A 25,281-nucleotide genomic window follows, 5' to 3' on the forward strand; every position below is an offset into this window, starting at 1 on the left:
TGCCTGCTACAAGTATTCTCAGAGTGCGATGCCTGCTACAAGTATTCTCAGAGTGCGATGCCTGCTACAAGTATTCTCAGAGTGCGATGCCTGCTACAAGTATTCTCAGAGTGCGATGCCTGCTACAAGTATTCTCAGAGTGAGATGCCTGCTACAAGTATTCTCAGAGTGAGATGCCTGCTACAAGTATTCTCAGAGTGAGATGCCTGCTACAAGTATTCTCAGAGTGAGATGCCTGCTACAAGTATTCTCAGAGTGCGATGCCTGCTACAAGTATTCTCAGAGTGAGATGCCTGCTACAAGTATTCTCAGAGTGAGATGCCTGCTACAAGTATTCTCAGAGTGAGATGCCTGCTACAAGTATTCTCAGAGTGAGATGCCTGCTACAAGTATTCTCAGAGTGAGATGCCTGCTACAAGTATTCTCAGAGTGAGATGCCTGCTACAAGTATTCTCAGAGTGAGATGCCTGCTACAAGTATTCTCAGAGTGAGATGCCTGCTACAAGTATTTTCACCCTTCCCCGCCTACCTAACACTATGCGGAGCCGTGCACAATTACATCCGGAACGACAGTTAGTAGAAACAGCAATGGGGAATGATTAGCCTGTAACACTCCCATGATTAAACTGCGCATGATCAAAATCGGCGTGTGCGAGCAGGAAAAGTTATTTACGAGTCCATTGTGATTGGAGAAAGATAATGTACCAAAAAAACGATGAGTATTTAAATATTTAATATACTTCTTACAAGTTTAAAGCTGTGTGACCAGTTGAAGGATGCGTCTCTGGTATGCACTAATACGTTATTAAAAAGTTGTACTGGGTATAGACTGTCCCTTTAATGTAAAATTTTAGTCCAAGGTTTATGTAACTTAGTTCTATTAAATTTCTTGTTATCCTTTGCTAAAAAGCAGGAAGCTAAGTTCAGGAGCGTGCACGTGTCTGCAGTACTATATGGCAGCAGGTTTGCAATAATGTTATACATTAGCAAGAGCACTAGATGGCAGCACTATTTCCTGTTATTTAGTGCTCCAGACATGTACACTCTATCTAGATATCTCTTCAACAAAGAATAACAAGAGTACAAAGCAAATTTGATAAAAGAGGTAAATTGGGAACTTTTTTAAAATTGTTTCCTGATTTCTGAATGAAAAAAATTTGGTCTCATGTCCCTTTAAATATACAAAAAATTGTGATTTTTATTAAAAAAAAAAATAAAAATCTTATTAATAGAAAAAAATAGTCAGACGTTTAATCGATTCTGAAAATAATTTAGTTGCAGCCCTATATATGAGTGTTTACTGTTGTGTATGTGATTGCATGAGTGTGTATGTTAGTGTGCATGAGTGTGTATGTGAGTGCATGAGTGTGTATATGATTGCATGAGTGTGTATGTTAGTGTGCATGAGTGTGTATGTGAGTGCATGAGTGTGTATGTGAGTGCATGTGTGTGTATGTGTGTGTATGTGAGTGCATGTGTGTGTATGTGAGTGCATGTGTGTGTATGTGAGTGCATGTGTGTGTATGTGAGTGCATGAGTGTGTATATGATTGCATGAGTGTGTATGTTAGTGTGCATGTGTGTGTATGTGAGTGCATGAGTGTGTATATGATTGCATGAGTGTGTATGTGAGTGCATGTATGTGTATGTGATTGCATGAGTGTGTATGTGAGTGCATGAGTTTGTATATGATTGCATGAGTGTGTATGTTAGTGTGCATGAGTGTGTATGTGAGTGCATGAGTGTGTATGTGAGTGCATGTGTGTGTATGTGAGTGCATGTGTGTGTATGTGAGTGCATGTGTGTGTATGTGAGTGCATGAGTGTGTATATGATTGCATGAGTGTGTATGTTAGTGTGCATGAGTGTGTATGTGAGTGCATGAGTGTGTATGTGAGTGCATGTGTGTGTATATGATTGCATGAGTGTGTATGTTATTGTGCATGAGTGTGTATGTGAGTGTGTTTTTTTTGTGAGTGCATGAGGAGTGTATGTGAAAGCTTTCTAAGCAACTGCTGTATCCCTTATGTGGCAGCATTACAAAGGGGAGGAAAAAACCAAGACTAGTATGAGTAACTTGATCATGTGACAGGAAAAGCAATACAGTAACATAACACTGAGCTATGGAAGAGTGCCTTGTACGATTGCTAGGTAAGGAACAAGCTCTGCGTGGGATAAGGGGAATATTTCTGTATATACAGCACTGATCCTGCTTTGTTGTAAAGGCCAAGACTGGTGTACATTTGCTCTACAAAATGTAGTCTTTCCCATCAATAATATGCAGAATAAACTGTTTACATAATGTTTTAAGTTTTTCTTACCTGTTGCTAAAATAGGAAGCCAGCACATGAATCACATGTTGTTGTTTTAGAGTTTATAGGCAGATCCGATTTGTTCTTCTTCCGTAAACTGGTTACAGTATGATGCACAGCTTGTCACCACATCTAGTCTAATAATATAACTATTCTTTACTAGCGTGCAGCGGAACAAAATGCTGTTCCCTCTCAGTTCATGTTCTTCACTGTAGACAATTTTGGAAGCTTTCAAAACATTCTGAAATAAAATGTATTGTTGATTTTAAATTACAGCTCAGTCAGCTTTTTCTGTTTAATAGCGTCTCTTTAATAATAAATGTGAGAATACTTTAGCTTGTCTGGTAAAGAAAACATAGCGAAACATAGATGTTGTTGGCTCACCCATGTACATTGCTATTTCTTGAACAAAGGACACCTAAAGAACAAAGCAAATTAGATACTAGAAGTAGATTGGAATGTTGTTTAAAATTGTATTCTCTATCTGAATCATGAAAGAAAAATGTTGGATTTCATGTCCCTTTAATATGTAAAATGAAAGTATAAAGAGCTAGGCAGTGAATTGAGCGTAATGGAGAAAAATGTTTTCTATACTCATATATATATTTTTTTCTTTTTCTCAGTTAAGTTGAAATAGCGCCTGTTGGGATTTCTTGTTGCAGAAACAGCCCATGGGGTCTCCAGGTAAGAAATGCTGAGTTTATTTAGTATTTTGTTGTGGTGGGTAATGGGGGCCGTGTGAAGCTTCTTATCTGGGACAGGGGAATTCTCATGTTACCCCTATAAAACACAGATCCTCTATTTTACACCACAGGATATAAATACTTCCTGCCAGCTTATAGTAAAGGACTGTTGTACTTCAATCATTCATCTGAAAGAGGCACAAAAGTGCAAAAAGAAAATGCATACAAATACAAATGCTTTTTAACCCTTGAAAATGTATTAAACACATAAGTAATGTCAGCTTCAGAGCAGCAGTGTTAGCTGAACACACCAGATGAGCCAGTGACGAGAGTTAAATATGGGTAGCCACCAATCACCATCTAGCTCCCAGTAGTGCATTGCTGCTGGGCATATGTACATATGCTTTTCAACAAAGGATACCAATAAAACAAAGTAAACTTGCTAATAGACGTGAATTTAAAAGTGTGTTAGAATTAAATGTCCTTTCTAAATTATGAAAGTGTAGTTTTGACTTTCATGTCCCTTTTATACATGGTGATTTTTAATTCCTGAAAAATGTGGCTTAAATGGACAATACACAACCTGTAATCACAAGACCTTTCTGTTGTGTTACTTTTAAATAACATATTAACCAAGTCTAAATGTTATTAAAACAAGTTACATCTTGTTTGCTGCAGTTGTTTTTCAGTAGCTAAACTCCACCCACCATTTGTTTTATTTGGAGGAGCTAATCTGGGTTTGCACTTGCAGATTACAAGGCTTGCCATGGTCATAATGTTAGTATAACAAGCATTGTTTTGTTGTTGTTATCCATTAAAGCCAATTAGTAAAGTTTAAGTCAGCAGGTGAATTTCAAGTTCTGAGAATTAGAAGTAAAATAAAGTAAATAATGAAAGTACATTGCAAACTTGTTTCATAACACAAAACTAAACATTTTCTATGTGGACGAAAATGCCTTGTTGATGTCAAAGGATAATGGGCAGACTGGATCAAGTTGATAGAAAGGCAACAGTAACTCAAATAACCACTTGTTACAACCAAGGTATGCAGAATACCATCTCTGAATGCACATCACGTCGAACCTTGAAGCAGATGAGCTACAACAGCAGACGACCACATCGGTGCCACTCCTGTCAGCTAAGAACAGGAAACTGAGGCTACAATTCACACAGGCTCACCAAAATTGGACAATATAAAATTGGAAAAACATTGCCTAGTCTGATGAGTTTCAATTTCAGCTGCCACATTCAGAAAGTAGGGTCAGAATTTGGCGTAAACAACATGAAAGCATGGATCCATCCTGCCTTGTAGCAACGGTTCAGGCTGCTGCTGGTGGTGGTGTAATGGTCTAGGGAATATTTTCTTAGCACACTTTGGGCCCCTTAGTACCAATTGAGCATCGTTTAAACGCCACGGCCTACCTGAGTATTGTTGCTGACCATGTCCATCCCTTTATGACTACAGTGTGCCCATCTTCTGATGGCTACTTCCAGCAGGATAATGCACCATGTCAAAAGCTCATATCATCTTAAACTGGTTTCTTGAGCATGACAATGAGTTCACTGTACTCCAATGGCCTCCACAGTCACAAGATCTTAATCCAATAGAGCACCTTTGGGATGTGGTGGAATGGGAGATTCGCATCATGGATGTGCAGCCGACAAATCTGCAGCAATTGCGTGATGCTATCATGTCAATATGGACCAAAATGTCTAGGAATGTTTCCAACACCTTGTTGAATATATGCTACAAAGAATTAAGTCAGCTCTTAAGGCAAAAGGGGGTCCAACCCGGTACCAGCAAGGTGTACCTTTATAAAGTGATTGTTGAGTGTGTGTGTGTGTGTGTGTATGTATATATATATATATATATATATATATATATGTGTGTGTATATATGTATGTATATATATATATATATATATATATATATATACAGGGAGTGCAGAATTATTAGGCAAATGAGTATTTTCACCACATCATCCTCTTTATGCATGTTGTCTTACTCCAAGCTGTATAGGCTCGAAAGCCTACTACCAATTAAGCATATTAGGTGATGTGCATCTCTGTAATGAGAAGGGGTGTGGTCTAATGACATCAACACCCTATATCAGGTGTGCATAATTATTAGGCAACTTCCTTTCCTTTGGCAAAATGGGTCAAAAGAAGGACTTGACAGGCTCAGAAAAGTCAAAAATAGTGAAATATCTTGCAGGATTGGTAAAGGGCAGAGATTGGTAGATTGGCCAGCAAGGTGGAGGTGGAGTACTGGTTTGGGCTGGTATCATCAAAGATGAGCTTGTGGGGCCTTTTCGGGTTGAGGATGGAGTCAAGCTCAACTCCCAGTCCTACTGCCAGTTTCTGGAAGACACCTTCTTCAAGCAGTGGTACAGGAAGAAGTCTGCATCCTTCAAGAAAAACATGATTTTCATGCAGGACAATGCTCCATCACACGCGTCCAAGTACTCCACAGCGTGGCTGGCAAGAAAGGGTATAAAAGAAGAAAATCTAATGACATGGCCTCCTTGATCACCTGATCTGAACCCCATTGAGAACCTGTGGTCCATCATCAAATGTGAGATTTACAAGGAGGGAAAACAGTACACCTCTCTGAACAGTGTCTGGGAGGCTGTGGTTGCTGCTGCACGCAATGTTGATGGTGAACAGATCAAAACACTGACAGAATCCATGGATGGCAGGCTTTTGAGTGTCCTTGCAAAGAAAGGTGGCTATATTGGTCACTGATTTGTTTTTGTTTTGTTTTTGAATGTCAGAAATGTATATTTGTGAATGTTGAGATGTTATATTGGTTTCACTGGTAAAAATAAATAATTGAAATGGGTATATATTTGTTTTTTGTTAAGTTGCCTAATAATTATGCACAGTAATTGTCACCTGCACACACAGATATCCCCCTAAAATAGCTATAACTAAAAACAAACTAAAAACTACTTCCAAAACTATTCAGCTTTGATATTAATGAGTTTTTTGGGTTCATTGAGAACATGGTTGTTGTTCAATAATAAAATTAATCCTCAAAAATACAACTTGCCTAATAATTCTGCACTCCCTGTATACACACACATATATATATTTTTTAATCGTTGAAAGGAAAGTGACATTGTTTACATATTTAAGACACAAGCTTAATTTTAACATAAAGTAGGAGATGAAAATCATATGATCTACATTATAGTATAGGTGGCCCTCGTTTTACAACGGTTCAATTTACACCGTTTCAGAATAACAACCTTTTTTCCAGTTATTTGACTGCTATTGAAAAGCATTGAGAAGCAGTGCATTTATTAAAATAGCCAGTAGGTGGAGCTGTCCGCTTGTGTTGCAGTAAAGCCAAGCAAGCTGAAATTAATCAGTTTAACCAGACCTGAGCTATAGAGCAGATTTCAAAGGAACAAGATCTTCCTGTCTATAACTCAGTCCAGATTGGAATGCATAGAAAGAACTGTTTGCAGAGAAATGCAAGTGAAGTCTTTGTTGTGTGATTATTTTATTAGGTTTATAATGATATTTAGCAAATGTTTTTGTTCATTTAACTTAGTTTAATTATATATTCTGTGTTGTGTGATTATTTTATTAGGTTTATAATGCTGTCTAACATTTAAAGTCTTAATTTCAAAGCTTTTAAAATAATGTATTAGGTGTTACTTATGACAATTTTGAGAGGGGCCTGGAACCTATCTCCCTCACTTCCCTTTGACTTACATTATAAACTGGGTTTCAATTTACAACGGTTTCGATTTACAACCATTCTTTCTGGAACCTAACCCCGGCGTAAACTGAGGGCTGCCTGTACATAATTAAAGGGATAGTCAACACCATAATTTTTGTTGTTTAAAAGATAGATAATCCCTTTATTACCCATTCCCCAGTTTTGCATAACCAACACAGTTATAATAATACACATTTTATCTCTGTAATTACCTTGAATCTATGCCTTTGCAAACTGCCCCTTATTTAATTTCTTTTGACAGACTTGCATTTTAGCCAATCAATGTTCACTCCTAGGAGCTTCACATGCGTGAGCTCAATGTTATCTATATAAAACACATCAACTAGCGCCCTCTAGTGGGGAAAAATTGTCAAAATGCTTTCAGATTAGAGGCGGCCTTCAAGGTCTAAGAAATGTGCATATGAACCTCCTAGGTTAGCGTTCAACTAAGAATACCAAGAGAACAAAGCAACATTGGTGATAAAAGTAAATTGGAAAGTTGTTTAAAATTACATGCCCTATTTAAATCATGAAAGTTTTTTTTGACTGCCCCTTTAAGCAAGTTGCTTTGTATTATTTTATTATTTTTTTACAGTATGAGATTGTAACACAAAATGTTTAATTATGTGTAGTTAAAAAAAACTTTGCAAACTACTTTCATTATTTATTTGTTTCCAAAGGCAGGGAGAGTCCACAACTTCCTTCATTACTCTTGGAAATATCAACACCTGGCCACCAAGAGGCAAAGACACCCCAGCCAAATCTGTTTTATCCACTGGCACTTTTATTTGCTCTAAGCGTTGTCCATGGGATGCCTATTCTGCATCCACAGTCCCCTTTTAACCCTATGACACAGGCAGTGCCCCGAGGCGCACCTTTATCTCCGGCTGGAGGTAATCTTTTACTTCCTAGCTTCAATCTGCTGTATTCGCTGCATTAAACGCTTTACCCATCTCTGGAAAGCGTAATAGAAAGGTTAAGCATAGTTCCACTGACTTGGGGGTTAATACCTCTATTTAGTCTCAGTTGGCTAGTTTGTCTCACCTTTCTGAGTATGAACTAACATCTGTTGCATCTGAGGGTGAGCTTTCAGAGTTAAAGGTATCTGAAATTAAATCTCCTACTCCTGAGGAACCAAATTTTAGGTTTAAAGTTGATCACCTTAGTTTTCTTTTGAGGGAAGCATTATCTACTCTGAGGAACCTAATATCCCTAAATTAGATAGGGTCTATGATGAAAAGAAGGTTCCTGAAACCTTCCCAGTGCCTGTATGAATGGCGAAAATTATTTCAAGAGAATGGGAAAAGATTGGGACCCCTTTCTCCCCTTCTTCAACCTTTAAGAAACTGTTTCTGGTCCCTGAATCACATTTAGAGTTATGGAACTTTTATTCCTAATGTAGATGGAGCCATTTCTAGACTCACCAAGCGTACTACTATCCCTCTAGAGGATAGCTCCTCTTTTAGAGATCCCATGGATAGGAAATTGGAAGGCTATCTAAGAAAGATATTCCAACATATATGGGCCTTCTATTTCAGCTGGTGGCAGCAGTCGCAGGTGCAGCTACCTACTGGTGTGATTCGTTAGAATTAATTGAAGTTGTATCCCCCATGGAGGATATACAGGACATCCTGGATGGCGTCTCTTGCATTGAAGTTCCAGTTTACGGTGGCGACGTTAGAAGAGAATGCTCCACGCCGGATGTCTTCAGGATGGACCCGCTCCATGCCGGATGGATGGAGATAGAAGATGCTGTCTGGATGAAGACTTCTTGCCGTCTGGATGAAGACTTCTTGCCGACTGGTGGATCCTTCAAGCGGGACTTCAATAACTGTAGGTAGATCGTCGGGGGGTTAGTGTTTATTTAAGGTTTTATTGGGTGGGTTTTATTTTTAGATTAGGATCTGGGAATGAAAAAGAGCTAAATGCCTTTTTAAGGGCAATGCCCATACAAATTCCCTTTTCAGGGCAATGGGGAGCTTTGATTGGTTGCATGGTCGGTCTTACTGTTGGGGGGTGTTTGTATTTTTTTTTTACAGGTAAAAGAGCTGATTTCTTTGTGGCAATGCCCCACAAAAGGCCCTTTTAAGGGCCATTGGTAGTTTATTGTAGGCTAGGTTTTTTTTTATTTTGGGGGGGCTTTTTTATTTTGATAGGGCCATTAGATTAGGTGTAATTTATTTTTGATAATGTGGTTTTTTATTTTTCGTAATTTAGTTGTTTTTTTTTTTTGTAACTTACGGCTAGATTTAGAGTTTTGTCGGTAACGATCCGCGTAGCTAACGCTGGCTTTTTTCCCCCCGCACCTTTTAAATACCGCTGGTATTTAGAGTTCACAGAAGGGCTGCGTTAGGCTCCAAAAAGGGAGCGTATAGCATAATTTATCGCCACTGCAACTCTCAATACCAGCGGTGCTTACGGACACGGCCAGCTTAAAAAACGTGCTCGTGCACGATTCCCTCATAGGAAACAATGGGGCAGTTACAATTAAACCTAACACTACACTATCAATAAATTAATTAAATACAATACCTACAAATAAATACAATTAAATAAACTAACTAAAGTACAAAAAATAAAAAAGAACTAAGTTACAAAAAATAAAAAAATATTTACAAACATTAGAAAAATATTACAACAATTTTAAGCTAATTACACCTACTCTAAGCCCCTAATAAAATAACAAAGCCCTCCAAAATAAAAAAATACCCTACCCTATTCTAAAATAAAAATAGAAAAGCTTTTACCTTACCAGCCCTTAAAAGGGCCTTTTGCGGGGCATGCCCCAAAGAATTCAGCTCTTTTGCCTGGAAAAAAAAAACATACAATACCCCCCCCCAACATTACAACCCACCACCCACATACCCCTAATCTAACCCAAACCCCCCTTAAATAAACCTAACACTAAGCCCCTGAAGATCTTCCTACCTTATCTTCACCACGCCGGGTATCACCGATCGGTCCAGGCTCCGATGTCTTGATCCAAGCCCAAGCGGGGGCTGAAGACGTCCATCCTCCGGCTGAAGTCTTGATCCAAGCCCAAGCAGGGGCTGAAGACGTCCATCCTCCGGCTGAAGTCTTGATCCAAGCGGCGGCTGAAGAAGTCCATCATCGGGCAGAAGTCTTCATCCTATCCGGGCAGAAGAGGAGATCCGGACCGGTAGACATCTTCATCCAAGCGGCATCTTCTATCTTCTTCCATCCGACGACGAGCGGCTCCATCTTCAAGACCTCCGGCGCGGATCCATCCTCTTCTTCCGATGACTAGACGACGAATGAAGGTTCCTTTAAGGGACGTCATCCAAGATGGCGTCCCTTGAATTCCAATTGGCTGATAGGATTCTATCAGCCAATCAGAATTAAGGTAGAAAAAATCTGATTGGCTGATTGAATCAGCCAATCAGATTCAAGTTCAATCCGATTGGCTGATTGGATCAGCCAATCAGATTGAGCTCGCATTCTATTGGCTGATCGGAACAGCCAATAGAATGCAAGCTCAATCTGATTGGCTGATTGGATCAGCCAATCGGATTGAACTTGAATCTGATTGGCTGATTCCATCAGCCAATCAGAATTTTCCTACCTTAATTCCGATTGGCTGATAGAATCCTATCAGCCAATCGGAATTCGAGGGACGCCATCTTGGATGACGTCCCTTAAAGGAACCTTCATTCGTCGTCTAGTCGTCGGAAGAAGAGGATGGATCCGGTGGTCTTGAAGATGGAGCCGCTCGTCGTCGGATGGAAGAAGATAGAAGATGCCGCTTGGATGAAGATGTCTACCGGTCCGGATCTCCTCTTTTGCCCGGATAGGATGAAGACTTCTGCCCGATGATGGACTTCTTCATCCGCCACTTTGATCAAGACTTCAGCCGGAGGATGGACGTCTTCAGCCCCCGCTTGGGCTTGGATCAAGACTTCAGCCGGAGGATGGACGTCTTCAGCCCCCGCTTGGGCTTGGATTAAGACATCGGAGCCTGGACCGATCGGTGATACCCGGCGTGGTGAAGATAAGGTAGGAAGATCTTCAGGGGCTTAGTGTTAGGTTTATTTAAGGGGGGTTTGGGTTAGATTAGGGGTATGTGTGTGGTGGGTTGTAATGTTGGGGGGGGGTATTGTATGTTTTTTTTTCCAGGCAAAAGAGCTGAATTCTTTGGGGCATGCCCCGCAAAAGGCCCTTTTAAGGGCTGGTAAGGTAAAAGAGCTTTTCTATTTTTATTTTAGAATAGGGTAGGGCATTTTTTTATTTTGGGGGGCTTTGTTATTTTATTAGGGGGCTTAGAGTAGGTGTAATTAGCTTAAAATTGTTGTAATATTTTTCTAATGTTTGTAAATATTTTTTTATTTTTTGTAACTTAGTTCTTTTTTATTTGTTGTACTTTAGTTAGTTTATTTAATTGTATTTATTTGTAGGTATTGTATTTAATTAATTTATTGATAGTAAAGTGTTAGGTTTAATTGTAGATAATTGTAGGTATTTTATTTAATTAATTTATTGATAGTGTAGTGTTAGGTTTAATTGTAACTTCGGTTAGGATTTATTTTACAGGTAATTTTGTAATTATTTTAACTAGGTAACTATTAAATAGTTATTAACTATTTAATAGCTATTGTACCTGGTTAAAATAAATACAAAGTTGCCTGTAAAATAAATATTAATCCTAAAATAGCTACAATATAATTATAATTTATATTGTAGCTATATTAGGATTTATTTTACAGGTAAGTATTTAGCTTTAAATAGGAATAATTTATTTAATAAGAGTTAATTTATTTCGTTAGATTTTAAATTATATTTAACTTAGGGGGGTGTTGGGGTTAGGGTTAGACTTAGCTTTAGGGGTTAATACATTTATTAGAATAGCGGTGAGGTCCGGTCGGCAGATTAGGGGTTAATAATTGTAGGTAGGTGGAGGCGACGTTGGGAGCGGCAGATTAGGGGTTAATAAATATAATATAGGGGTCGACGGTGTTAGGGGCAGCAGATTAGGGGTACATAGGGATAACGTAGGTGGCGGCGGTGTGCTGTCGGCAGATTAGGGGTTAAAATTTTTTAATAGAGTGGCGGTGATGTGGGGGGACCTCAGTTTAGGGGTACATAGGTAGTTCATGGGTGTTAGTGTACTTTAGAGCACAGTAGTTAAGAGCTTTATGAACCGGCGTTAGCCCAGAAAGCTCTTAACTCCTGGCTTTTTTCTGCGGCTGGAGTTTTGTTGTTAGAGTTCTAACGCTCACTTCAGCCACGACTCTAAATACCGGCGTTAGAAAGATCCCATTGAAAAGATAGGATACGCAAATGGCGTAGGGGGATCTGCGGTATGGAAAAGTCGCGGCTGCAAAGTGAGCGTTAGACCCTTTCCTGACTGACTCTAAATACCAGCGGTAGCCCAAAACCAGCGTTAGGAGCCTCTAACGCTGGTTTTGACGGCTAATGCCAAACTCTAAATCTAGGCGTTAGTGTTTGTTTTTTCTGTAATTTAGTACTTTTAATGTTTAATTGTATATTTAATTAATTTGAGTAGGGATAGGTTTTTTAATATGTAATTTATTTAATTTAATTGGTAGTTTTAATTTAATTGTAGGATAATAGTTAGGGTAGGTTAATTAATAATTTAAAATAGTTTATTTTAATTATACAGGTAAGTTTAAATTTATTTGAAGATAGGGATGTTGTAATTTTAAGTTGGCGGGTTGTTAGGTTTAGGGATTAATAGCTTAATTTAGTTTATGGTGATGTGGGGGGCTGACGATTTAGGGGTTAATAGGTTTAGTTAGTGGTAGTGATGTGGAAGGCCAGGGGTTTAAGGGTTAATACGTTTATTTAGTGGCGGCGGTGTCGGGGAGTGGCAGAATATGGGTTAAAACATTTTATTTGGGTTGCGGCGATGTCTGGGGCGGCAAATTAGCGGTGTTTAGACTCAGGGTTTATGTTAGGGTGCTGGGTGTAAACGTAACTTGTTTTCAACCATAGAAATTAACGGGATATCTGGCAGCATTGAACATAAGCTTTTGGTGCTTTCAGACTCCTATGGATTTCTATGGCATCCGCGGCCTCCAGGGTGGCGGATTGAAAACCAGGTACGCTGGGCTGGAATAGCCGCGAGCGTACCTGTTAATTATTTGATAAATGGGAAAAGTGTCAGAGCCGAATGTGTATTCGGAACAAGCATCGATCTGCGTCAGATTGAGACCGGCGGATAGTATGTTACGTCACAAATTTCAAATTTTGCCGGTCTGTAGGCTTTGATAACTAGGTCGAATCAAGCTCACAACAATTACACTGCGGAATTCCGGCATATTTGCGGTTGACAGCTTGATAGATAGGCTTCAGGTTTTGCAGTCTTGTCGCGTAGAGCTCTTTGGTTAAAGTCTTGTTCCGCAGATATGGTATCTAAGACCAGACTTCTTTTCTTACCATTCAAGGGGAAGATTTTATTCGGGCCAGGCCTGGACTCAATAATTTCCACGATAACAGGAGGGAAGGGTGCTTTCCTTCCCCAGGATAAGAAGGCGAGAACTAAGGGTCCTCTTCTAAACCTGAACAGTCTAAGAGTACTTGTAAACCCAACCAGTCCTGGAACAAGTCCAAAGAGGCCAAGAAGACTACAGATAACAAATCTGCTTGAAGGATCGGCCCCTGATCTGGGACCGGATCAAGTAGGGGGCAGACTGTCTTTTTTTCCCTAGGGGCTTGGGTCCAAGACGTTCAGGATCCCTGGGTATTAGATGTGGTTTCCCATGGTAGGGATGCACCAAAATGAAAATTCTGGACCGAAACCGATACCGAAAATTCAGGATGCCTCTGGACGAAAACCGAAACTACAGTGTGTGTGTGTGTGTGTGTGTAGCTTAGAGAGCTTGAAGGCGGGAAAGCTCCAACAAATGGGCATGATCTGCAGTGAAACTGGTGGAGCTCTACAAGGGAGAGTGTGGTTATAGCCAGACAACAATAAGAGGTGGACATGTTGTGTTTTGTTTTTGGGTGTAGTTCTCTGTGCGATGGGTGTGGCTGTACCTGATCGTCTCTCATTGTATCTCCGCCTAGTTCCAGGTTCGGGTCTCACACTGACACGTCAGATTATGCATATATAGTGTGCACGCATATTTGCCTCAGGCGAATAGAATGTCTTCGCACATGAGGCTGATGTATGAGCACTGTATATAAGGCTTATACATATTCACGGTGTGTGCTTAGGGCTGTATTTGATAATATCAATTGTTTATAAACATGTTACTTATCCTCCTTTGAATACTGTATTCAGAACTTTGGTTTCCTTCTAAAAAAAAAGGGCACTGCTGATTTAAAATATCATCATGTCATGGTACTTATGTCTGTGCTCTGTGTACCATGCCAGTACTGTGCCGCTCACCTTATGCTAAGTATAGACATGTAACTCAATAGAACAGGGGAGGGCTGTACATTTTTAGCTATTTTGGTCCTCTTTGTGCCGAAATTGGAATTGCTAAATTTTGGTGCATTGCTAGCATTATTCTTTATTTAGTTATGTGTAATAGAATCAGATTTAACAGTTTTGTTTTTTTTACCAATTATACAAATAAAGTATAGTCCTAGAAAACTATTATTATATGCAAAGCAGTAAGTCAAGTAATAAACTCAAACAGCAGCTCTAGGCTGGCATCAAATTTGAAATATGCTACACAATAATTTTACCGAAAATAAAAAGCAAAAAAAACGAAAACCGAAATAACCAAAAATACTATTTTCGGCCGAAAAGTTTCTGCGGACGAAATTTCGGTGCATCCCTAGTTACAAGATAGTGTTCATATCTCATCCCCCAAAGGGCAGATTTCTTCTCTCAAGAAGACCAGAGAAAAGAGCAGCCTTTTTAGACTGCATTTGGGATCTCCTCTCCTTGGGAGTAATCGTCCCGGTGCCCTCATCAGAAAGGGGTCGGGGGTTTTACTCAAACCTCTTTGTAGTTTCCAAAAAGAAGGGTATTTATCACCCTATTCTAACTTAAAATGTCTCAACAAGTTTCTCAGGATCCCTTCAAAATGAAGACCATCGGGTCCATCCGTCCCTTGATCCAGGAGGGACAGTTCATGACCACAATTTATTTAAAGAATGAATACCTTCATGTTCCGATCCACAAGGATCATTTTCACTTTCTGAAGTTTGCATTCCTGAACCAACATTTCCAGTTCATAGCCTTGCCAGTTGGCTTAGCTACTGCTCCCAGATTTTTGACAAAGGTTTTGGGAGCTCTCCTAGCAGTGGCCAGATCTAGGCGTATCACTGTAGCCCGGTACCTGGACGATATCTTGGTTCAGATCTTTCTGACAGATCCGAAACATTCCAAACTGGTTGCAGCATGTCTATCCCTTCAAACCACCCTAAATCCTTTGGTGGCTCAGAGCATGGAGGTAATTAGTCTCATGGTGTCCTCCATGGACATTATTCCTTTTGCTCGATTCCATCTCAGACCTCTACAACTATGCATGCTAAAGACAGTGGAATGGAGATCACCTAAACCTGTCTCAACAAATTGATCTGGACAATCTGACGAGAGACACTCTCTACTGGTGGCTCTTTCAAGATCACCTGGTCCTAGGCACGTGCTTCTTGAGACCATCCTGGGAGATTGTGACTACAGACGCACTCCTCTCAGACTGGGGTGCAGGGTACGTTGTCTTCTCTTCCGATCAATATCTTGGAGCTTTAGTTGATTCACAATGCTCTAAGGGCATGGCACCAGCTCTGTACTGCCCGGTATATAAGATTACTATCGGACGATATAACCTCGGTGGCTTACATCAACCACCAAGGAGGAACGAGAAGTTCCCTAGCAATGACGGAGGTGTCTCAAATTCTTCAATGGGCAGAATTTCACAACTGCCTTCTTTCCATGATTCCCAAGGACTTCCTCAGCAGACAATCCTTTCATCCGGGGAGAGGACTTTCCACCCCGATGTGTTTTCCCAGATAACTCTCAAATGGGGGGGTTCCGGGGATCGACCGCATGGCTTCTCGTCTCAATACCAAGTTACCCAGATACTGGTCGAGATCGAGGTATCCTCAATCGGAATTGGTAGACCAATTAGCGTTTCCATGGAGGTTCTGTCTCATATCTTTTTCCTCCATTGGCCCTTCTCCCTCGGGTAGTGACTTGCATCAGTCAGGATACTAATAGCACCATTGTGGCCGCAAAGAACTTGGTTTGCAGATTTAATAAGAATGTCCTCCTCCCTTCCGTGGAGGTTACCTTATCGTGCGGACCGTCTGATTCAGGGTCCTTTCCTACATCAAAATCTCGATTCTCTGAGACTGACTGCGTGGAAATTCAACATTTAGTCTTACCCAAGAGAGGTTTTTCTCTTGTTAAGTGTATCCAGTCCACGGATCATCCATTACTTATGGGATATTCTCCTTCCCAACAGGAAGTTGCAAGAGGATCACCCACAGCAGAGCTGCTATATAGCTCCTCCCCTAACTGCCATATCCAGTCATTCTCTTGCAACCCTCAACAAAGATGGAGGTCGTAAGAGGAGAGTGGGGTTTTATACTTAGTTTATTTCTTCAATCAAAAGTTTGTTATTTTTAAATGGTACCAAAGTGTGCTGTTTATCTCAGGCAGTATTTAGAAGAAGAATCTGCCTGCATTTTCTATGATCTTAGCAGAAGTAACTAAGATCCATGGCTGTTCTCACATATTCTGAGGAGTGAGGTAACTTCAGAGAGGGAATGGCGTGCAGGTTTTCCTGCAATAAGGTATGTGCAGTTAAATATTTTTCTAGGGATGGAATTTGCTAGAAAATGCTGCTTATACCGGATTAATGTAAGTAAAGCCTTAAATGCAGTGATAGCTACTGGTATCAGGCTTATTAATAGAGAGGCATACTCTTATAAAAATGTAATATAAAATCTTGCTGGCATGTTAATCGTTTTTATATATGTTTGGTGACAAAACTTATTGGGGCCTAGTTTTTTTCCACATGGCTGGTTTGATTTCTGCCTAGAGACAGTTTCCTGAAGCTTTCCACTGTTGCAATATGAGTGGGAAGGGCCTATTTTAGTGCTTTTCTGTGCAGATAAAAATACTGACAGAGACATTCAGCTTCCCTCTGCATGATACAGGACATCTCTGAAGGGCTCAAAAGGCTTCAAAGTCGTGTTTGAGGAGGGTAACAATCACAGTAGACTGTGGCAGTTGTTGTGACTGTGTTTAAAAAAACGTTTTTGTCATTTTATTCTGTTTTTGTTATTAAGGGGTTAATCATCCATTTGCAAGTGGGTGCAATGCTCTGCTGACTTGTTACATACACTGTAAAAATTTTGTTAGTGTAACTGCCTTTTTTCACTGTTATTTCAAACTTTGTCAAAATTTGTTTCTCTTAAAGGCACAGTAACGTTTTTTATATTGCTTGTTAACTTGCTTTAAAGTGTTTTCCAAGCTTGCTAGTCTCATTGCTAGTCTGTACAAACATGTCTGAAACAGAGGATACTTGTTCATTATGTTTAAAAGCCATGGTGGAGCCCCATAGGAGAATGTGTACTAAATGTATTGATTTCACCTTAAACAGTAAAGATCAGTCTTTATCTATAAAAGAATTGTCACCAGAGGGGTCTGTCGAGGGGGAAGTTATGCCGACTAACTCTCCCCACGTGTCGGACCCTTCGCCTCCCGTTCAAGGGACGCACGCTAATATGGCGCCAAGTACATCAGGGACGCCCATAGCGATTACTTTGCAGGACATGGCTGCAATCATGAATAATACCCTGTCAGAGGTATTATCCAGATTGCCTGAAATGAGAGGCAAGCGCGATAGCTCTGGGGTTAGACGAGATACAGAGCGCGTAGATGCTGTAAGAGCCATGTCTGATACTGCGTCACAATATGCAGAACCTGAGGACGGAGAGCTTCAGTCTGTGGGTGACGTCTCTGATTCTGGGAGACCTGATTCAGAGATTTCTAATTTTAAATTTAAGCTTTAGAACCTCCGTGTATTACTTGGGGAGGTATTAGCTGCTCTGAATGACTGTGACACAATTGCAGTGCCAGAGAAATTGTGTAGGCTGGATAAATACTGTGCAGTGCCGGTGAGTACTAATGTTTTTCCAATACCTAAAAGGCTTACAGAAATTATTAGTAAGGAGTGGGATAGGCCCGGTGTGCCCTTTTCGCCACCTCCTATATTTAGAAAAATGTTTCCAATAGATGCCACTACACGGGACTTATGGCAGACTGTCCCTAAGGTGGAGGGAGCAGTTTCTACTTTAGCAAAGCGTACCACTATCCCGGTTGAGGACAGTTGTGCTTTTTCAGATCCAATGGATAAAAAATTAGAGGGTTATCTTAAGAAAATTTTTATTTAACAAGGTTTTATTTTACAGCCCCTTGCATGCATTGCGCCTGTCACTGCTGTGGCGGCATTCTGGTTTGAGGCCCTGGAAGAGGCCATCCATACAGCTCCATTGACTGAAATTGTTGACAAGCTTAGAACTCTTAAGCTAGCTAACTCATTTGTTTCTGATGCCATTGTTTATTTGACTAAACTAACGGCTAAGAATTTCGGATTCGCCATCCAGGCGCGTAGGGCGCTATGGCTCAAATCCTGGTCAGCTGATGTGACTTCAAAGTCTAAATTACTCAACATTCGTTTCAAGGGGCAGACCTTATTCGGGCCTGGTTTGAAAGAAATTATTGCTGACATTACTGGAGGTAAGGGTCATACCCTTGCTCAGGACAGGGCCAAATCAAAGGCCAAACAGTCTAATTTTCGTGCCTTTCGAAATTCCAAGGCAGGTGCAGCATCAACTTCCTCCGCTTCAAGACAAGAGGGAACTTTTGCTCAATCTAAGCAGGCCTGGAAACCTAACCAGTCCTGGAACAAAGGCAAGCAGGCCAGAAAGCCTGATGCTGCTTCTAAGACAGCATGAAGGAACGGCCCCCTATCCTGCGACGGATCTAGTAGGGGGCAGACTTTTTCTCTTCGCCCAGGCATGGGCAAGAGATGTTCAGGATCCCTGGGCGTTGGAGATCATATCTCAGGGATATCTTCTGGACTTCAAAGCTTCCCCTCCACAAAGGAGATTTCATCTTTCAAGGTTATCTGCAAATCAGATAAAGAAAGAGGCATTCCTACGCTGTGTGCAAGACCTCCTAGTAATGGGAGTGATCCATCCAGTTCCGCGGACGGAACAAGGACAGGGTTTTTATTCAAATCTGTTTGTGGTTCCCAAAAAAGAGGGAACCTTCAGATCAATTTTGGAACTAAAGATCTTAAACAAATTCCTCAGAGTTCCATCTTTCAAAATGGAAACTATTCGGACCATCCTACCCATGATCCAAGAGGGTCAGTACATGACCACAGTGGACTTAAAGGATGCCTACCTTCACATACCGATTCACAAAGATCATCATCGGTTCCTAAGGTTTGCCTTTCTAGACAGACATTACCAATTTGTAGCTCTTCCCTTCGGGTTGCTTACAGCCCCGAGAATCTTTACGAAGGTTCTGGGCTCACTTCTGGCGGTTCTAAGACCGCGAGGCATAGCGGTGGCTCCGTATCTAGACGACATCCTGATACAGGTGTCAAGCTTTCAAATTGCCAAGTCTCATACAGAGATAGTTCTGGCATTTCTGAGATTGCACGGGTGGAAAGTGAACAAGGAAAAGAGTTCTCTATCCCCACTCACAAGAGTCTCCTTCTTAGGGACTCTTATAGATTCTGTAGAGATGAAAATTTACCTGACGGAGTCCAGGTTATCAAAGCTTCTAAATGCTTGCCGTATTCTTCATTCCATTCCGCGCCCTTTGGTGGCTCAGTGTATGGAGGTGATCGGCTTAATGGTAGCGGCAATGGACATAGTGCCATTTGCGCGCCTACATCTCAGACCGCTGCAATTATGCATGCTAAGTCAGTGGAATGGGGATTGCACAGATTTGTCCCCTCTGCTAAATCTGGATCAAGAGACCAGAGATTCTCTTCTCTGGTGGTTGTCTCGGGTCCACCTGAGGGTATGACCTTTCGCAGGCCAGATTGGACAATTGTAACAACAGATGCCAGCCTTCTAGGTTGGGGTGCAGTCTGGAACTCCCTGAAGGCACAGGGATCGTGGACTCAGGAGGAGAAACTCCTTCCGATAAATATTCTGGAGTTAAGAGCAATATTCAATGCTCTTCTGGCTTGGCCTCAGTTAGCAACACTGAGGTTCATCAGATTTCAGTCGGACAATATCATGACTGTGGCTTACATCAACCATCAAGGGGGAACCAGGAGTTCCCTAGCGATGTTAGAAGTCTCAAAAATAATTCGCTGGGCAGAGACTCACTCTTGCCACCTGTCAGCAAGCCATATCCCAGGCGTGGAGAACTGGGAGGCGGATTTTCTAAGTCGTCAGACTTTTCACCCGGGGGAGTGGGAACTCCATCCGGAGGTGTTTGCTCAGTTGATTCATCGTTGGGGCAAACCAGAGTTGGATCTCATGGCGTCTCGCCAGAACGCCAAGCTTCCTTGTTACGGATCCAGGTCCAGGGACCCAGAAGCGACGCTGATAGATGCTCTAGCAGCGCCTTGGTTCTTCAACCTGGCTTATGTGTTTCCACCGTTTCCTCTGCTCCCTCGACTGATTGCCAAAATCAAACAGGAGAGAGCATTGGTGATTCTAATAGCGCCTGCATGGCCACGCAGGACCTGGTATGCAGACCTAGTGGACATGTCATCCTTTCCACCATGGACTCTGCCTCTAAGACAGGACCTTCTAATACAAGGTCCTTTCAATCATCCAAATCTAATTTCTCTGAGACTGACTGCATGGAGATTGAACGCTTGATTCTATCAAAGCGTGGCTTCTCTGAGTCAGTCATTGATACCTTAATACAGGCACGAAAGCCTGTTACCAGGAAAATCTATCACAAGATATGGCGTACATACCTTTATTGGTGTGAATCCAAGAATTACTCATGGAGTAAGGTTAGGATTCCTAGGATATTGTCCTTTCTCCAAGAGGGTTTGGACAAAGGATTATCAGCTAGTTCCTTAAAGGGACAGATTTCTGCTCTGTCTATTCTTTTGCTCAAGCGTCTGGCAGAATTTCCAGACGTCCAGGCTTTTTGTCAGGCTTTGGTTAGAATTAAGCCTGTGTTTAAACCTGTTGCTCCCCCATGGAGCTTAAACTTGGTTCTTAAAGTTCTTCAAGGAGTTCCGTTTGAACCCCTTCATTCCATTGATATTAAGCTTTTATCTTGGAAAGTTCTGTTTTTGATGGCTATTTCCTCGGCTCGGAGAGTCTCTGAGCTATCTGCCTTACAATGTGATTCTCCTTATCTGATTTTTCATGCAGATAAGGTTGTTCTGCGTACCAAACCTGGGTTTTTACCTAAGGTGGTTTCTAACAAGAATATCAATCAAGAGATTGTTGTTCCATCATTGTGTCCTAATCCTTCTTCAAAGAAGGAACGTCTTTTACATAATCTGGACGTAGTCGGTGCCTTGAAGTTTTACTTACAAGCTACTAAAGATTTTCGTCAAACATCTTCCCTGTTTGTCGTTTATTCTGGACAGAGGAGAGGCCAAAAAGCTTCGGCAACCTCTCTTTCCTTTTGGCTTTGGAGTATTATACGCCTAGCCTATGAGACTGCTGGACAGCAGCCCCCTGAAAGGATTACAGCTCATTCTACTAGAGCTGTGGCTTCCACCTGGGCCTTTAAAAATGAGGCCTCTGTTGAACAGATTTGCAAGGCCGCGACTTGGTCTTCGCTTCACACTTTTTCAAAATTTTACAAATTTGATACTTTTGCTTCTTCGAAGGCTGTTTTTGGGAGAAAGGTTCTTCAGGCAGTGGTTCCTTCCGCTTAATCCCTGCCTTGTCCCTCCCATCATCCGTGTACTTTAGCTTTGGTATTGGTATCCCATAAGTAATGGATGATCCGTGGACTGGATACACTTAACGAGAGAAAACATAATTTATGCTTACCTGATAAATGTATTTCTCTTGTGGTGTATCCAGTCCACGGCCCGCCCTGTCATTTTAAGGCAGGTCTAAAATTTAATTAAACTACAGTCACCACTGCACCCTATGGTTTCTCCTTTCTCTGCTTGTTTCGGTCGAATGACTGGATATGGCAGTTAGGGGAGGAGCTATATAGCAGCTCTGCTGTGGGTGATCCTCTTGCAACTTCCTGTTGGGAAGGATCCGTTGACTGGATACACTACAAGAGAAATAAATTTATCAGGTAAGCATAAATTATGTTTTTTAGATAGTGTGATAGACACAATTGATCGAGGCTCGCAAGCCGGTCACTCGCCGTATTTACCACAAGGTATGGTGTACTTACCTTTTTTGGTGTGAGGAACACAGTCTTCCATGGCACGAGGTGAAGGTTACCTGAATTCTATCATTTTTCCAAGATGGTTTGGAGAAGGCTCTATCCGCCAGTTTTCTGAAGGGTCAGATCTCGACCCTGTCGGTCTTACTGCACAAGAGATTAGCGGATCTTCAGGACAAGCGGTCTTTTGTTCAGGCTCTGGGAGAAAAGTGTTACAGGCGGTGGTGCTCCCAGATTAGGGTCTGCCTTTTTCTTTTTTGCCCTCCAGTTTGGTTCATTCAGTGTCCTCTGGAGCTTGGGTATTGGTTCCTAACAGTAATGAATGAAGTCATGGACTCTCCCTGCCTTTGGAAAGAAAACAAAATGCATGCTTGCCAGAATTCCTTTCTTTGCTGGCAGGGAGAGTACACGACCCCGTCCGTAATAATATTTTTTGGGTGGCTTCCCTTTATTTTTCCTTCTAGCACTTCTATACCCTAATGTTTCTCCTGCTTTTCCTTGTTCCCTCGGCCGAATGACTAGGGGGGTAGGGGAAGTGATAGGGATATTTTTTTAGCCTTTGGCTGGGGTCTCTTTGCCTCCTCCTGGTGGCCAGTGGTTGATATTCCCAACGATAATAAATAAAGTTGTGAACTCTCCCTGCCAGGAAAGAAAGGAATTTAACTGGTAAGCATAAATTTAGTTTTTGTCCCCTTTTCTTGTAATGTAACTCTGAAATTTTTTGGTTTTCTAATTTCCACCGAGTTTCTTTAAAGTAATGGGTGGCAAACAAACAGAGTGTCCAAATGAGGCTGTATGGAACATAGGATACTCTAAAAGGGATTCCACGCACCTTTGTTTGCACAGAGATAAATAGAAAACTAGTTCAAACATTGTGGTGCTCATTTCTTTATGGAAACTAAAGTACTTTATGGAAACTAAAGTACTTTATAGAAACTAAACCTTTACACTTATATTTTCAATATTTAAACAACTTTTAGAATTGTAAAAATACATCAACATATTATTCTAAGGCTAATCTTTGGTTTGAATACATAATCACGTCTAACTTGTATTTACTGTTTAACATCCCTTTAAAGGGATATATAAAGCTGACAAAATAGCTTTCATTAGCATCATTGTACATCTTTGTCTTCCGCCTACTCTCACATAACTGGTCTCCTAAACTGACTATATTTCCCAATACTACTGATAAGGTCTATGGAAAAAAAGGAGAAAGCAATTTAACAATTTATACTATGTGACCAAGTCTGCAAAACAATCATATTACCTTAAACGTAAAAAAAAGAAAACAGGTTGTATCTATATATCAGTTGTGGACTGGTGGGCACCGAGCTAACAAGGGTGGAGGTACTATCCTCAGAGGCATCATGTGCAGCCCCCACCCTGTCCACTTCAGAAAGGCAAGATGACCCATTTTGCTGTAGGACACACATTTTCTTACCCCTGAAGCACCTGTAATACTTCTTGATCTTTTTTTTTTACTCCCAACTTAAAGGGACATTGTACTGTAAGTTTTTATCCACTTTAATGTGCTTCCAAAGACCTGTTTTACTTGTTGGAGTATATTAAATTATTTAGAAAAAGCTCATTTACTTTTATTTGGCATTTAAAAAACTGCTTTTGCTTATACTGAAAATTTTAATACTTTAGTATTTTCTATACAAAATCTATGTACATAAGAGTAAGGAAGCAGCAATCAATTTCCCAGTGGGATGGAATAGATAGGTAATAACATTTCCTTCTTAGCTGGTGAGTCAATAGCCCACATGTTATAATGCTATGAACTCTCATCAGCCCAAAGGAAATAAATTTATCAGTAAGTATAAATTCAGTTTTTCCTTTTACAATATTCTCTCTAAGAATTGGATATTGTGTACAGAGAGAGAGATAGATAAGATTAGGTTATATGCTATTTCTGCAGCTTCAGCACATGTTTATGGGCTTGTTCTTGAGACCTACAGACTGTGGCTTCAATTAGCAACATATATTTCAGATACAAAAATAATCTTAAAGGAGGAATTTCGCATATATTTTATACTCTGCAGCTACCATAAAAGGTAATTGGGAACACATTGGGGGGGGGGGGGGGGGCAATTTTACTTTATAATGTTCCATTAATGCAATCTCCCAAACTGCGCACATTGCTGATTTTAACATTATCGCTATAAGCATATGAAAATTTGGGGGGCACAAATGTGACCAGAAAATTTGAAATAGGTTCGCTGTTTAGTTTATGTATGTATGTTTGTATGTATGTAATATATATATATATATATATATATATATATATATATATATATATATATATATATATATATATATATATATATATATATATACACAGTATATATACAGTGGATATAAAAAGTCTACACACCCTTGTTAAAATGTCAGGTTTCTGTGATGTAAAAAAAATGAGACAAAGATTAATCATTTTAGAACTTTTTCCACCTTTAATGTGACCTATAAACTGTACAACTCTGCTAGAAAGCTGAACATGAAGAGGAACTTCATCTTTCAGCATGACAACGACCCAAAGCATACATCCAAATCAACAAAGGAATGGCTTCACCAGAAGAAGATTAAAGTTTTGGGATGGCCCAACCAGAGCCCAGACCTGAATCCAATTCAAAATCTGTGGGGTGATCTGAAGAGGGCTGTGCACAGGAGATGCCCTCACATTCTGACAGATTTAGAGTGTTTTTGCAAAGAAGAGTGGGCAAATCTTGCCAAGTCAAGATGTGCCATGCTGTAAAACTCATACCCAAAAAGACTGAGTGCTGTAATAAAATCAAAAGGTGCTTCAATAAAGTATTAGTTTAAGGGTGTGCACACTTAAGCAACCATATTATTTTAGTTTTAATTTCTTTCATGTAATTAGCAAGAGTCCATGAGTTAGTGACGTATGGGATATACATTCCTACCAGGAGGGGCAAAGTTTCCCAAACCTCAAAATGCCTATAAATACACCCCTCACCACACCCACAATTCAGTTTTACAAACTTTGCCTCCTATGGAGGTGGTGAAGTAAGTTTGTGCTAGATTCTACGTTGATATGCGCTCCGCAGCAGGTTGGAGCCCGGTTTTCCTCTCAGCGTGCAGTGAATGTCAGAGGGATGTGAGGAGAGTATTGCCTATTTTGAATGCAGTGATCTCCTTCTACGGGGTCTATTTCATAGGTTCTCTGTTATCGGTCGTAGAGATTCATCTCTTACCTCCCTTTTCAGATCGACGATATACTCCTATTTATATACCATTACCTCTGC

At 40.6% G+C, this 25,281-nt stretch overlaps 1 protein-coding gene across 4 annotated transcripts in view; it reads left to right on the forward strand.

Moving 5' to 3' along the window:
- The window catches only part of DTX3 (deltex E3 ubiquitin ligase 3), a 456,866-nt gene that overhangs the window by 107,849 nt on the left and 323,736 nt on the right, over positions 1-25,281 (forward strand). For 2 of the 4 annotated variants that reach the window (XM_053708196.1, XM_053708198.1), the window contains exon 2: positions 2,934-2,994. In XM_053708196.1, coding sequence (XP_053564171.1) covers positions 2,982-2,994 — 13 coding nt within the window. In that variant the 5' untranslated portion in view covers positions 2,934-2,981. Of the gene's footprint in view, positions 1-2,004; positions 2,150-2,512; positions 2,632-2,933; positions 2,995-25,281 lie in introns of those variants that run through there. The other 2 variants (XM_053708197.1, XM_053708195.1) reach the window with 2 other exon arrangements.

Source organism: Bombina bombina, chromosome 3 (genome assembly GCF_027579735.1).
Source record: "Bombina bombina isolate aBomBom1 chromosome 3, aBomBom1.pri, whole genome shotgun sequence".
Classification (NCBI taxonomy): domain Eukaryota; kingdom Metazoa; phylum Chordata; class Amphibia; order Anura; family Bombinatoridae; genus Bombina; species Bombina bombina.